The 16,713-nt window shown below is 35.4% G+C and overlaps 1 protein-coding gene across 1 annotated transcript; it reads right to left on the bottom strand.

The window, feature by feature from the left end:
- Nucleotides 1-552: 552 nt before the first annotated feature.
- On the bottom strand, nt 553-4,647 carry LOC129000698 (uncharacterized protein K02A2.6-like). Its single transcript, XM_054427660.1, has one exon. The coding sequence runs from the start codon at nt 4,645-4,647 to the stop codon at nt 553-555; it is 4,095 nt and encodes a 1,364-aa protein (XP_054283635.1).
- Between the last annotated feature and the right edge of the window lie 12,066 nt (nt 4,648-16,713).

Raw genomic sequence — 16,713 nt, 5'->3', positions numbered from 1 at the left:
CCATGTAAAGTATCACCACAAGCAATAGCAAGTTCATTACATACACAACATTTGACAAACTAAACCCACAGTTAATACGTTTTGATTCTTCTACACATATATCCCGTTTTCTTCGAATGTTCAAATCTGACGTAAAACACACAGAAAGACTGTTAGCAGACAAAACGTCCCCGTTGTCGACAGTAATGAAAATACAATCTTTCCCGTTTTCTACGTGAAAATGTTTAACGAACTTCATGGTTTTCGACGTTTCAGTTGGGGTTTCACTGTGTCCGTTTTTCCATTTAATAATTTCCGTGACTTGCGGCATTTCGTTATCACACACTGAATATTCACACACACATAAATTAATTGGATTTCGATTTTGTAACGTTATTACATTTAAATAGAATAAAATATATGAATGAAGAATCTTTTATTGTCAAACATTTATAACAAAAGTAACAAGTAAACAAACATTGTTTTTATGAAAACATCTGATTGAATTAAATTAAAGAACAGTATTTCAGCATACATAACATTTCCCCCTTCCTTCTTTAAATGCCTGGAGGACTAATATTCATCATGGTAATACATTGGCCTTCTTATATTCCGACTTGATTTTCTCTGGTTTGTAGTACCAGATGAAGGTGAAGTTAGTTTTTGTGAAGTTTGTTGTTGAATAGATTGTTGTGCAGGCTGTATTTGTTGGCGTGTTCTTAAATGGTCGGCATGCTGCCTGTATTCTTTGTCATCAATGTTCACTCTGTATGACAATGGTGCTGTTTTCCTTAGCACTACCCCTTCTCTCCAATTTTCATTTGGATTCCGTTTCACCCAAACTGTATCACCTGCACTAAAGTCTTTACGTTTAGAGTGGATATCATGATAAAACTTTTGGCGTTCTGACGACTGTTTCATCTTTTCCTTCACGTCCGGTCTTAGGGTGTCAATCAAAGTTCTTGGGTTTCTTTTCAGGAAAAGTTCAGCTGGTGTCCGTCCAGTCGATGAATGTGGAGTTGTTCTGTATGAGAATAAAAGTGTATGGAGTCTTTGTTCGTGATCATTTATGTCAGTCATGAGATACTTGTTTTGAAATGTCTGAATGACTCGTTCAACACAACCATTGGAACGACTGTGGTAGGGAGTGGTTCTGATGTGAATCACGTTATTCTTGCGGCAAAACTCTCTAAATTCTTCTGAGACAAACTGATTTCCATTGTCAGTAACAATTTGTTTCACAAGTCCATATCTACAGAAAAGTTCACGAAGTCGTCTTATCACAGTGTTGCTTGTAGCGTTTTTCATTGGAAATATTTCCAACCATCGAGAATATGCGTCTATTACCACTAACCACATGTATCCGTCAAAAGGTCCTTTGAAATCAATATGTAATCTTTCCCAAGCATTTTCAGGTATATTCCATGAATTGAGTGGCGTTTCGACATCATTCTTCCTGAATGTTTGGCATCTTGTACAAGTTTTCACTAAGTTTTCAATGTCATCGTCTATTTTTGGCCAGTAAACATACAGCTTCGCCAAAGAGCGCATGGCAACTATTCCTGGGTGTGAAACGTGGAGGTAACTAAGAATGTCTCCCCTTAGTGACTTAGGAATTACTATTCTTTCTTGCCACAATAAAATCCCCTCTTCATAAGATAGTTCGTGTCTCTTGTCATAGAATATCTTCAAATTGTCCGGAATTGAACTTCGATCGGGCCATCCCCTGACACAATAGGATATAATGTGTTTCAGTTCATCATCTCTGTGAGTGTTATCTTGAAGCGTTTGTTTGGTAAGTGGCAAATCTTCAATTCTCATAGATCTAACTTGGTTTACTTCACCAAGCGTCTGATACGTATCAATGTTTGTTCCTCCTTCTAAAGGTAATCTACTCAGACAATCTGCCAGAACATTATCTTTTCCAGCCCTGTAGTTTATATCGTAGTCGTATCCACTGAGTATAATAGCCCATCTTGCAAGTCTGGAAGCGGCATGTTTAGGTATAGGCTGCTTTGCCCCAAAGATTCGTTCGAGTGGTTTATGATCACACAAAAGAGTGAAATGCCTACCATAGAGATATTTGTAGAATTTCTCAACACCAAAGATAATGGCCAGTGCCTCCTTATCTATAGAAGAATAGTTCTGTTCCGCTGAATTTAATGTTCTTGAAGCGGCTGCAATTGGTTTCTGACTGCCATCAGAACCACGATGAAGGAGAACTGCTCCTAATCCAATATTGCAAGCATCTGTTGCAAGGATAAGTGGAAGTTTAGGATCATAATGTACAAGTACCATATTGTTTGAGATGTTGCTCTTAATATTGTTGAATGCGTCCTCACAGTCACTATTCCAGACCCAAGTTGAGTTCTTGTGCAAAAGTCTATGTAAAGGAAAACAAAGAGATTGCAAATTTGGAATAAATCTTGAATAGTAATTCACAGATCCAAGAAATGATCTAAGCTCAGAAACGTTCTTTGGTGGGGGTTGTTTCTTGATAGCTTCTACACGATCTTCAACAGGCTGAATACCAAGAGCACTAATTTTGTGCCCAAGATAAGTCACACTTTGTTTGAAAAGCTGTAGTTTATCTTCACGCGTGCATAGTCCTGCTCTTCTCAATATATTTAAAACTGTTTTGAGCCTATCAATGTGTTCTGGTCCACTTCTACCGCCCACACATATGTCGTCAAAATACCACGCACAATCATCGGTACCAACTAATAATTGGTCCATCAGCTTTTGAAAAATCTTAGGTGCAGTCTTAATACCAAAAGGTAATCTATTGAAGGTAAAATATCCTTTATGTGTCGCTACCACTAGATATTTTTTTGATTCTTCGTCCACTGGAATCTGTAGATACGCATCCTTCAAATCAATAACTGAAAAGAATTTTGAACCATTCAGCTTAAGTACTGTTTCTTCAAACGTAGGGATGCAGTATTCGTCGTCGATTAAATGAGGGTTGATTGATACCTTGAAATCTGCACATAATCGTACCTCACCATTAGACTTTGGTACAACAACTAAAGGAGAAGCACAAAGGATCGGAGTAGTAGCTGGATCCACAGGTTCTAAGACCCCTGAGGACACTAAACGATCCAGTTCCTTGCTAGTTGCACTGTGTAATGCGAACGGAACAGGTCTCGGTTTGTGTATTGGCAATTGTACATCATTAGCTACTCTAACCTTAGCTTTGAAGTTTTTCACTGTTCCTAGGTTATTGGTAATTATGTCTTTGAACTCTCTATATATCTTACGTTTCTCCCCCTCTTTGTCTATAATGTCCGTGTTAATATGATAGACGCTATAAGAATTTTGCTTACATACATGTTCACAGTTAGGATCTAGATTAAATGCTGCAATCCAATCTTTACCAAGCAAAGGTGTACCTGAAACACTGTCAGTGACAGCAACACTTAATTGCAAAGTAGTTGATCCTAACGAAACCGCGACCTTAGTCTCGCCGAGCATAGGTATTCTAAATGACGGATAAGCACCCAGCTCCTCCGTAGGAGTCAGTGCCGGTTCACCAATTTGTTCCCACGTAGATTTACTAATTATAGTTCTTGCAGCAGCAGTGTCATATTCCATCGTTATTGGAACCCTATTTATTGTTAAATTAACAACGTAACAAAATTTCTCAACATTATTAATTTGACTTATGTTTTTTACCGAACCAGCTTCTAGTTCATCAGATATGTCAGGACATCCGTCATTATTATGTCGGGAAAAGTCTACATTGTAACTATAATCACTCATACCAGCAAACTTATCAATTTGTTTGACATAACGTCTTGAAAGATTTTTCTCAATGACGACATTTTTGGATTTCAGACAAACTCTTTCAAAATGCCCCATTTTCCCACAAGCTCTACATTGAATATTCATTGCCTTGCAATGCTCACCTGTTTTATGTTTTGCTAAACCACACCTCAAACACTGTGACTCAGGATTCAAGCTGATTCTAGTACTGTCCCTTTTGTATAAAGGTTTAGTAGTTCGTGTAGCCCCTACCTTATTTACCTGAGTGTCACATGAAAATTTCCCAAGTGTTTCTATTTGTTGTTGTTGAGAATGTGCCATTTCCATGAGGTAGGCGTCTTTAACGATGTCGACAAGTCTTGCTTTTTCCTCAGGATGTTTTCTGATGAGCACTTCTTGCAGTTTAGGATCATTTAAACCCAACAAGAACTGGTCTCGCAGTCTTTCGTCAAGTGTATCTTTAAACTCACATTCCGTCGCACCAGCTCTCAAATTGTTTACAAATATGCGTATTGATTGATCTTTGTTCTTCACGATTTTTCCAAATTTGAGTCTTTCGGCCAAATAGGATGTTTTTGGTTTATAGAAATTTGAAATAAACTCAACAATTTCCTCGTAATCTACTGTTAAAATAGGTGTTGGATAAAAGTTATCAACCACAATTCTATAATGTTCAGCACCAATCCATTTCAGAAGTAAAATTCTCTTAGCTTCTTGATTGTGTTGTAACCCACAAACAATTAATTCCAACTCAAACCTTTGGTAGTAGTACTTCCATGTTTCTTTGGTAGCATCAAACTTCTCGAACTTGAAATGAGTTAAACTATGTGTAGTAGGTTGTTCCACTGTTAATGTAGATGATGTGTTGTCATTGTCATATTCCTCATGTCCGTGCAGCGCCATTATGTAACGTTATTACATTTAAATAGAATAAAATATATGAATGAAGAATCTTTTATTGTCAAACATTTATAACAAAAGTAACAAGTAAACAAACATTGTTTTTATGAAAACATCTGATTGAATTAAATTAAAGAACAGTATTTCAGCATACATAACAGATTTAATCATAACTTTCAAATTCGACTCACAGTAACTATCGACTACTCTCTTCTATTCACATGACTTGACTATCTCCATCTCCAAGCTGCACTGTTACTCGATTTGATGACGTATTTTTTAGGAAACGGTAAAACTGTTATTCCCCGCACCGTGAGTCGTGAGATGAATGGGAGGGGGGAGATGTGATGAAACGTATATATGTAGAGTTGAAATATATCGTAATCGCATACTTTAATGATATGGCGAACTAAATATACACGATACAAGTTATTAAACTATTATACAGTAATATAAATACCTCGTCACAGATCTGAAGTTCAGAGCTGTGACGAGATATTTATATTATATTAGTCATCAATTCAGCTCAGGGGCTAAACCATGTCTATTGATATTAAGCTATGGCTAACATTAATTGCTGTGGAGATAGTAAGTAGTAAGAAAATGCCCACATAGGACGGATAATTGTAGAGATCATAAAATATGATGTAGTGGAAAGATATAGTAAAAAGCGGGATTCGGTGTTGGTTTCGAAGGAGATTATATGTGAAGGTTTACATGATAAAGAGATAATTCATGTATGAGGATATTAAATAAGCTGTTACGAACTTGAAAATTTTACTACCTATCCCCCCAAAAATACCGGTATGGATCATAAACAAAAACAAATGACGTATTTGGCCCGAAAGTAAACAAAACCACTATACTAATAGCATTAATTAACATATGGTTTTGTTTACTTTCGGGCCAAAAACGTCATTTGTGTATGTTTATGAACCATGGTCTTTTCTAGTATTCGTGCTATCCTCTGTAATAAGATTTTTTTGTTGATGGTAGAGGTGTTTTGGAGGTTTAAAGGTATTTTGATGATGGTATGGTTTGTTGGTGGTAAAGGCATTTCGTTGGTGGTAGGCCACAGGTTTGTTAGTGGTAGAGATGTTTGGTGGTAAAGGCATTTCGTTGGTGGTAGGCTATAGGTTTATTAGTGGTAGACATGTTTGGTGGTAAAGGCATTTTGTTGGTGGTAGGGCATAGGTTTGTTAGTACAGTAGTAGGGGTGTTTTGTTGGAGGTATAGGTGTTTTGTTGATGTTATTGGCGTTTTGTTGATTGTGTAGTTGTTTTGTTAGTAGTGGAGGTTTGTCTCGGTGGTGGAGGTGTTTTTAGTGGTGAAGAAGGTTTGCGGATGGTATGGTATGATATAGGTGTTTTGTTGATGGTATAGGTGTTTTGTTGATGGTATAGGCGTTTTGTTGATTGTGTAGTTGTTTTGTTAGTAGTGGAGGTTTGCCTCGGTGGTGGAGATGTTTTTTGTGGTGAAGAAGGTTTGTGGATGGTATGGTATGATATAGGTGTTTTGTTGGTGGTATAGGCGTTTTGTTGATGGTATAGGCGTTTCGTTGATTATGTAGTTGTTTGGTTAGTAGTGAAGGTTTGACTCGGTGGTGGAGGCGTTTTTTTTATGGTATGGTAGTATGATACCTATAGTGTTTTGTTGGTGGTAGAGGTATTTTGTTGGCGGTAGAGGTATTTTGTTGACGGTAGAGGTATTTTGTTGGAGGTGGAGATGTTATATTCGAGGTGGAGGTGGTGGTAGCGCCTGTGGAGGTGGATGGTGGAGATTCGACGCCGAGTCGAGTAGCGCCAGCGCCAGTGTGGACTGTGGAGTGTGAAGTGAAGTGTGCTCTAAGCTCAGCTCAGTTGGTGCGCGACCGTCGTCATGAACAAGACCCCGTCGACGGTTTCCGTGCCCGGCAAGAACGGCATCGGGTACACATGGGAATACGCCAAGGCCCCGGACAATCGCACCAGGTGGCAGAAGATCAAGACTGGAATCTGGAACCCAGAAACCCACCAGTTTCTGGGGCGCACCGCCAAAAGCTGGGGTAGGCCTAATTAGATTTTGAAATAATCTCAGCCTTAATTTTGTGGCGTTTTTTCCATTAGATTGTAAGTTTTATTATTTTAGCGCGTTTTAATTTGACATGTAGCCTATATGCAACGTGTTCAATGAAGCTCATTTAAGTTTTTGCAATGATAATTCATAAATGAGAGACTGGCAGTAACAAGTCATCTTGCAAAAATAATTCTTGCCTTCTTGCTTTTATTGTACTTTTGAAAATATCTGTCTGCTTTTTGTAGAAAATTTAAGATAGCCTATAAGAAAGGTTATAGAAGGGTATTTAAATTTTCAAAGTTTTAATTCAACTTGGCTTGAGTAGTATTGTAAACAAAGTCTACAGAGACTATGAAGTAAGGAAAGAGACTAGTTTCTATTGACCTTGTTTAACTTATTGCGAATATTTTGATACGAAAATAAGTTATGGATACATGCCATTTGAAATCGTGGTTCTCTGATCCTAGAGGGGAACTCATCTTTACAGAAAATCATCTCGTATAAATTAATTAATTTGCACAAAAACCCCATAGGTACATCTTTGATTTTTCTATTTTTTTATAATAAAGAAAGTTTTGCCAACTTTTGTCCTTGAAGGAGATATTCATATAATAATGTTTAGCTACTAATCTGCAAGCATTCAACATTAAAAACTGTATGAAACAACTATGTGCAAGTATATCACACTTTACATTTTTATAAAAATACTATCATTTTAGAATTTATTCAACTCAACAAAACTTAACAAACGAGTTCAACCACACTCAAACAACCCGATTAGTGACGGAGTGCATCTTAGTTTAAATGCGGATCAACAACTAATTAAAATATACATTATCGTGATTAAATCGTGAGCTTTGTAGCTTAATTCTCCGACAGCCTTGGATAGAATAATCATTGGCAGGTGTTTATTAAATTATAATAACGAGTTTCGCTTATACTAGGCCTACGAGCCGTTCTGAAGATTTAAGTGAAAAGGGCCAAAAAAATAAACATCTTTCCTCTGCCCCCTTTTTTAACGTGATTTTAAAACATACGTATTTTTTCTATATTTCCTCCACTTTTTCGCTAACTTTGAACTTTCCTATTTTCTTACCCCTAAAGGATTAAAAGCTATAATCTCCATCTCACATCAACAACTCCTCAAACTTCAAAAGCCAAATACTTTAAAAACTTTTAAATATTCTGACTATAGATCATAACTTAATAATTTGTAGCCGTAGAGTTAACAATTTCGCTTGACCCAACGAGAGTGTCTACAGGGTAGTACCATGTGACGCACATCTCTATAAATACCACAGCTTTCAGCACTGCGATGTTTGGCGACCTCAGCTGGACTGCACACTCTTTAATACACAGTATTTAGCTGGGATAGTTCAATGGGAACTTATCAATAGGTTACACAAACCTCTAATACACTATATATCGACCTGGAATAGTTTAATGGAAACTTATCAATAGTTACACAAACCTCCAATACACTATATATCGTACTGGAATAGTTTAATGGAAACTTATCAATAGGTTCCACAAACCTCCAATACACTGTAAATCGTGCTGGGATAGTTTAATGGAAACTTATCAATAGGTTACACAAACCTCCAATACACTGAATATCGTACTAGAATAGTTAAATGGAAACTTATCAATAGTTACACAAACCTCCAATACACTATATATCGTACTGGAATAGTTTAATGGAAACTTATCAATAGGTTCCACAAACCTCCAATACACTGTAAATCGTGCTGGGATAGTTTAATGGAAACTTATCAATAGGTTACACAAACCTCCAATACACTATATATCGTACTGGAATAGTTTAATGGAAACTTATCAATAGGTTCCACAAACCTCCAATACACTGTAAATCGTGCTGGAATAGTTTAATGGAAACTTATCAATAGGTTACACAAACCTCCAATACACTGAATATCGTACTAGAATAGTTAAATGGGTATTATCAATAGGTTACACAAACCTCCAATACACTGTAAATCGTGCTGGAATAGTTTAATGGAAACTTATCAATAGTTACACAAACCTCCAATACACTATATATCGTACTGGAATAGTTTAATGGAAACTTATCAATAGGTTCCACAAACCTCCAATACACTGTAAATCGTGCTGGGATAGTTTAATGGAAACTTATCAATAGGTTACACAAACCTCCAATACACTATATATCGTACTGGAATAGTTTAATGGAAACTTATCAATAGGTTCCACAAACCTCCAATACACTGTAAATCGTGCTGGAATAGTTTAATGGAAACTTATCAATAGGTTACACAAACCTCCAATACACTGAATATCGTACTAGAATAGTTAAATGGGTATTATCAATAGGTTACACAAACCTCCAATACACTGTAAATCGTGCTGGAATAGTTTAATGGAAACTTATCAATAGGTTACAAAAACCTCCAATACACTATATATCGTACTGGAATAGTTTAATGGAAACTTATCAATAGGTTACACAAACCTCCAATACACTTATATCGTACTGGAATAGTTTAACGAAAACTTATCAATAGGTTACACAAACCTCCAATACATTGTTTATCGTGCTGGAATAGTTATGGGAACCTACTGATAAGATACAAAATGTATTGTATTCATTGCAATTTATTCGCTGTTATCTATATTTAGCTAGACTTTTTTAGGGAACCTTTTTAAACCCAATTTTGAAACTGAGAATCAATAAAACTCTTTTAAACGCTAATCAAACCTGTAAACAAATTTTCTATCTGACTGGACCTTTTTAGTGGAACACTTGTTGGCAACCCAAACCATCAATATCAGGTACATAGTAATGTGGTTATATCGAGCACAAATAGTTTAATAGAGACCGTTTAAAGCATAGTTTGAAGCTGAAAAACGTCAATAAAACGCTAAAAAGTTTCCAATTCACTGTTCATTGGGCTGAACTAGTTTAATGGAAACTTTTTGATAGTTTACATATGGTTAAAAACCGGTCTGGTCGCATCCCGCTGCCGCTCGATAGAATTGATTGGAAGTCATCGACCTTCGTTATCAGAGGCAAACAATTTATTTACTACCTAGAAATACAATAAATTTAATAGGTATTTGAAGGAAATTAATTTAATGACTGGTGTTTTATAAAGTTTAAATATGCCCAAAACCGAGTATCCTTATTCCGACTCAAAATTAGATATCAGCCCAAAAGTGCTCTTCTAAAGATTGCCTTTTTTATGCTATCCTATTCAGAAATAATTAAAACCGATGCATCATATAAAATTAGTTCCCACTCAAGCCACAAATTCAATTTTCACTAAAGAATCAAATTACGCTATAAACATAAATACTGATACTAAGTAGTAAAGTACAAAATTATTACGGAAGGTGTAACTATAATTTCTTCGAAAAACCTATTGGGCAATGAATAAAAACAAGTTTTAATAATCCATAAAATCTGTTAATGTTACCCATGAAATTCTTACTACCCATGAAGTTCTTGTTCACTTCTTTTGTATAATCATGTGTGTTATATAGTCAGCTGATAACATGTGATTGCAGTCAGTATACAGATTATACTTCTTAACATCAAAGATAGGTTACTGGTCAAAACTAGTTTTTGACTACACAGCTGTTAAACACTAGATTTTACTGGATTTCAAGAGCTCTAGAAGCAGAAGCGGTCCAAAAGCAGATTTTCTAAAACTACTAGAATATAATTTAATTTATAACTCATAAGTACTCGATGAAAACGACTTCAAATCCATTTACTTTATTCAACCTTTCCACCAATTTTAGCGTACTTACTTTATTGAAATTAACCAGAAGACTTAAAGTAAAAACAATTGATCCAAGATATAAATTTGTTATAATACGCGAGAGCTCGCCCCGTGGTCGAAAACTCGAACAAAAGTATGTATTGTGCAAACCTCTCTATTTTCACCCCATGCTGTAAATATAACATGTGATCGTAATTGCTTCCATTTGTTTTGATTTTTTGTTTATATTTGGTTGTTATTTCGTTACCAACATGGCAACCCATAAAGCCCATGTTATTTTTTTTATTTCAACTTCATTTTTTGTGCTTATTTTTGAACCTATTTTAATTTATAAAGCGATTCTGCACATCTACAGTAAAATATCTTTCATTTGGTACCAACCACGTGTAATTCGGTCCAGTGGTATGGTCAAGCTAGCTGTCATAAGTTTTGCAAAATATTTTTGGTATATAAGATAATACATTTTATATTTACGCTTTTTTAGCAATTCCGCAATATAATGTGGTAGATCGAAAGTAGCTTTAAACCTGGGGTGTTAAGATATTATAGTCTAACAGCTTTGAATTATTAAAGGTTGCTTTATTGTTTTAAATCTTTACCACGAGTGAGTTTGTTTAAAATTTGCACAATATTTACTGATATCTTCTTTAGAATTGACAATAAAGTCTGTAGTAATCTCTTACTTAAAATATCTTAGTGCAATACATTTTTATAACTGCATAGTAGAGTGGAAAATTTGCTTATTTCCTATATGGGAAATTCGTTAAATATTTGATTCGTGTAAACGATTTTCGTGAACATAATGGAACGTTAAATTTTAACTTCTACATAAAGCTTAAGATTTTTTTTTACTTGAGTTTGATTTTTTGTGTGAAAATACATTAAATAGGTATCTATAACAGATTGAAAATAATTTATTCCTTTGGGTTTATGGTTTGAAAACTTTGAGATAGTACGAGTCTGTCAAACCACGATGTCGACCTTGAAACACGACCTCAGAATTTGGCTAAAAAGCTCGTCTTCTGACCTCGTCCTAAATAAATGTAAGCCTTGAATACAAAATACGAGAAATGATCAATAAAATCTAAAGTTTCTAATTGTTTAAAAAGCATGTTAATCCCACCAAAAAGAATGTAATAGGGGTTAGTGTATATTTTCATGTCATTGCGTCGGCATAGTATCGATATAATTATTATAGAAATGTGTAAAAAATCAAAAGCAGTAATGTAGTTGTACTGATTGCCATTTTAATTTCAGTGGCGCGTTTTAGTGTTTACAATCATCAGTCGGGTCGCCGGTAGACTGCCCCCCGGAAAACTACCCCCCAAGCAGGTTCCTACGTCATATTGACGTCAGAGACCGGGGGGGGGGGCAGTTTTCCAGTCACGGACACTCAAATTTAGTTGTCAAACAGTTATAATCTAACCTAACCTAACCAACCAAACTTGCTGTAACATTTCGAAAATCTGCTTTATATTCACCACATGCCTTTTATATTATCCAACGAGTTACTCGAATTAAAATTTAAATTACATAGCATGATTTGTCTACGGGGGGTAATATTCCAGTCGCGGACACAGCTTCCATATTGGTTAGCAGATTTTGTGACGTCACGTTTCACCAGGGGGGGTAGTTTTCCGAGGGATAGTATTCCGCATCCCCTTCAGTCTTCACGAACTCTATGTTTATAATGCTGGGAAACAGTTTTTCCAATTCTTCGCAAAAACCCGTTATAAATTCAAAGAAGGAATGTTGTAAATATTTTTACAATATCTAATACGTTCGCCAAACGTACAATTTGCAGACATTTTTAACTAAACGTAAATCCACCTGAAGTAGGCCTATATGTACATAAAAAAAATAAATCTCCGCGACCAACCGAGTCTCACAATTACATTTCGGACTTGTAAGGATTGTATGTTTTGATAGTTTAACTTAATTTTCATCAGGGATTCCTGCATCACTTGGAACATATTCCACCCTATTTATAATGTTGGCTCGTGTACAGAACTCTGCGACACTTCAAAACTTGGCAAACTGCAATGTTCATTCACTAGGCTGCAAACTGTAGTACTGGACTGTAAGATTAGATCCAACTATTTCCGTCTCTCTAACATCAGATCATCGGATGAAATGCATTTCCGATTCCACTCCTGGAGATAGACCTTATTGTTTGAAACACACTGTAACGTTTAAGTAATTATTACGGGAGTTTAAAAGTATCAAAAAGTAAATATTCATGATGTGAGGAATCTGGCTGAGTCCTAAGTTGAGAAAATCTATTCGTCCTTACGTGAAAACATTTTTATACTAACAGTGAAATGACCTCGTTAATTCCCAATAGAATGAGAGATTGAGTCCCAACCACTTGCCTAGTTGGTGTACATATTTTGTTGCAATGTGAGTAGAATGAGGCGAAATTACCTGTGTAGTCCTTTTACTAACTACGATGCTGCTTCATAAGTTTTAACCATGTACTAAAACTCCATTGATAAGGAACAAAAAGACCTCAAAAAAGAACCTTAGGAAAAAGTTGGTGTTTAGGCACATGAAATAAATGAGCACAGTACTCGACAGGACAGCCTGTTGCACTTGCCGAAGACAAAACTGGAAACGGGGAAGAAGGGGTTTAGTTACTTTGGCCCAAAAAAGTACAATGCTTTGCCACCCACCTTAAAAGAGTACAGTTATAATAGGTTTAAGAAATGTACAAAAGAAATGTTTACCTAAATGTTACTGTATAAATACTTTTACTTTTGATTTTATGAATAGATTATTGTATTGTTTTATTTACTTAATTTGACAAAAGTTGTCATGAAAAACAGAGTTTGTACTTTGATGAACGCTTGAAAATAAAGACCTTATTTATTTATTTATTTATTTAAAAATAGGCCCAGTTTCGGACTATCCAAAAGCTACTGAGACTGACTTGTGATTATGAGAAAATATGTGTAAAATATTGTTTTGCTTAGTGGGTTCTTATGGCGTATCTCGAATAAGATTAAATGGAAAAACAAACTGACATGACGAATTCGAAACAAAATATGCTGCCAGCCCTTTTATTGGACGTTACAGCCCCAAATGATTCTTAAATGACTTCAAAAGAACAAACTAAAGTAATATTCGATTGTATTCTAATTAAAAATAGTGTAAACATTGATCAGAATGTCATTGCTAAATATTCACAATCTAATGCCAAGGCCGATGCTAACTATTTCATAAGAGTTGATAACCACATCATTGTGCAACTAATATATTGTTGTCACCAGTAAATATGGTTATTATTTTGTGAGATATAATGCATTCTATTTTTCTGTTTGTGTTTCATTTGAAGAGATCAAATCAATACTAAGGACTTTCAAGAACGACAAAGCACCTGGAGAAGATGGTATACCAATAGAATTTTTAAAATATGGAAGCCCAGAAGTAATAGACTACATACACAAACTAATAACTAACATTTGGAAAGAGGAAATAATACCTAAAGATTGGACAGAATCAGTGATTGTGCCAATATACAAAAAGGGTGACAAACTTGACTGCACTAATTACAGAGGAATCTCCTTGTTGAACTCAACATACAAACTTGTATCTAAATTAATTCTTAGTAGACTTAAGCCCTACGCAGAGGAAATCATCGGAGATCACCAAGCTGGCTTTATGAAGGAAAGATCAACTATGGACCAAATATTTTCAATGAAAGAGCTGGCCTCAAAGTATTGGGAATATAACAAAGACTTGTACATTATATTTATTGACTTTAAAAAAGCTTATGATAGTATTAACAGGACAAAAATCTGGTCCCTGATGAAGCAGGCCAAAATTCCAAAGAAATTAATTCATCTAACAAAAATGTGCATAAACAACTCCAAAGGAAAAGTAAAAGTAGAAAACAATTACACAGAAACATTTGATATAAATACAGGTGTCAAACAGGGAGATGGGCTATCACCACTACTATTCAATATTGTCATAGAAGAAGCTTTAAGGAAAACAAAAAACCAACCTGAAGGTGTAAAAATAAATGGAAATATAAATTTATTGGCTTTTGTGGATGATGTAGCAATAATTGCTGAGAAAAAGGAAGATCTAAAGAAACTAACAGAACATTTTTTGGCACATGCAAAAACTGTAGGGTTATCAGTCAATGAAAGCAAAACTCAGTATATGAAGATAAGTCGAAGAGAGGATATTAGGCCATCCCCCCTCAAAGTCTTTAACTACAATTTTAAACAGACAAAAGAATTTAAATATCTAGGAGTTACAATATCTAACACTAACTTGGAAGATATTGAAATACAAAACAGAATTGCTGCTGGTGATAGAAGCTACTGGAGCTTAACAAAGCTTTTGAAAAACAATATATTATCAAAAGACACAAAAAAAAGGATATACAAAACAATGATACAACCGGTAGTGTTATATGGATCCGAAGTTTGGGCCCTGACAAAAAAATCTCAAAAAAAGCTAATAACATTTGAGAACAAAATACTACGGAGAATATACGGACCTGTAAAAGAGGGGGATGCATGGAGAATCAGAAAAAATAGGGAGCTGAGAGAGTTATATAAAGAGCCAGATATTGTAGCTTTAGCAAGAAGCAGGAGACTCAGATGGCTGGGACACATCATAAGAAGAAGTGAAGAGAAAGTAGTAAAGAAAATCTGGACAGGAAGACCAAGTGGAACAAGACCCTTGGGAAGACCAAGAATGCGCTGGAACGACCAAGTTAAGGGTGATTTGGTGAAGATAGGAGGAGATTTGGGGATGGCGCACAACAGAGAAGAATGGAGGCGGCTAGTTGGAGAGGCTAAAACCCTTCTAGGGTTCGAATGGCCACAGGAGTAAGAGTAAGAGTAAGTTTCATTCAAAAGACGGAGACAAGTTGTCTTTGATAGTTGTAAAATTTTTAATTTTATTAGTTTCGTTCGACTTTGTGGTAAAGTGAAGGGAAAACTTTAAAAATGTGAACATTCTAGGCGAATTTCCATTTGTCTGAATTGGTTTTCAATTAAATCTATTTAAATAACATTAGGTCTATCGAGTACCTATGTTTGCTGCTACAAGGAAACTAATAAAGTGTATTTTTTAGTAAAATATTAATAGCTTAGTACAAAAGAAATAAATTTGCCAGGTTTGATCAAAATATATCAACAAACAAGCAAACTACGACATTTTACAATATTCTCCATAAGAAAAATGGGAATTTTAAATTTACAATTTTAGAATTTTCTTTGTTATCAAACACCGTAAAAACACTTTGATATACCAAATTATTTTTTTCAGATCTTTAAAAAGGTCTAGAGAGAAAATGGGAAATTTTGTGTTTTGAGGGTCAAAAATTAGAAAAACCCCATTCCCCCCCCTAGAAACCCTCCATAAAATCCCGTTCCCATGGTCCGATCATGCTGGTCATGGAACTCCATTCAAGTTTATCCCACCGTACATTTTTAAACAAAATTTCATCAAAATCGGACAAAAATTACTCAATCATCTCGGACGTATGTATATAAAAACACACATATAAAAAAATTTGAACGAATGGGGTTTTTGCCTCTCGGGACATCAAAATGAAAAAGTACATAGGTCCCGGCCCTAGGTCTTACCGTGCCATCTACGGTAATAGCTACTTCCCTATAGGGAAATTCGCTAATAGACAAATTAAGTACTGTCATTTGATTATTGTTTCAATAACTTCCAAAATCATAGTGATTTATTTCAATGGCAATGATTATTCGCAGGATACATCACGTGAAATACAATCTATTAAGCAGAGGTATATGTTGGGCTTTTGTTGCTTCACGGAATTGTATAATCACCGGACTTGGTTTCTTTACCTATAGCCATCCTACCTACACTTCTCTTCATTTAGCAATGTGACCTAATTTTTAGGCTATCTATAGCGATTTCCCATTCTGAAATTTCGATATGAGCAATAAAATACATAGCGATATAGAATAATATGTTTAACTCTCAAAAAAATAGTGACGTAGCTTTTTATTTAGCTGTACCCTTTACTAACTAAACCTGGACCCTTCGCTGGACCCTTCGCTGACTTGATATACTAACAGATAATATCTTCCTGGACATGATGTTTCTCTGCAGTAAGTGATAAGAGATCACTTGGTCACTTTGACTCACTTCAAGTGATAACAATGACCTTCTGTGTACAGAGATCGATTTCCAGCGCAACAGCCAACGCCCTCAACTCTAGACGGTGTTGTCGTCAATGTAAATTACACCGGGAGGC

The sequence above is a fragment of the Macrosteles quadrilineatus genome, unplaced genomic scaffold (genome assembly GCF_028750875.1).
Source record: "Macrosteles quadrilineatus isolate MER2022 unplaced genomic scaffold, UCM_ALF_1.0 Scaffold_8__2_contigs__length_117827958, whole genome shotgun sequence".
NCBI classification, from domain to species: Eukaryota; Metazoa; Arthropoda; class Insecta; order Hemiptera; family Cicadellidae; genus Macrosteles; species Macrosteles quadrilineatus.
The sequence above is the reverse complement of the archived record's forward strand: the minus strand, read 5'-3'. Positions and strand labels throughout refer to the sequence as shown.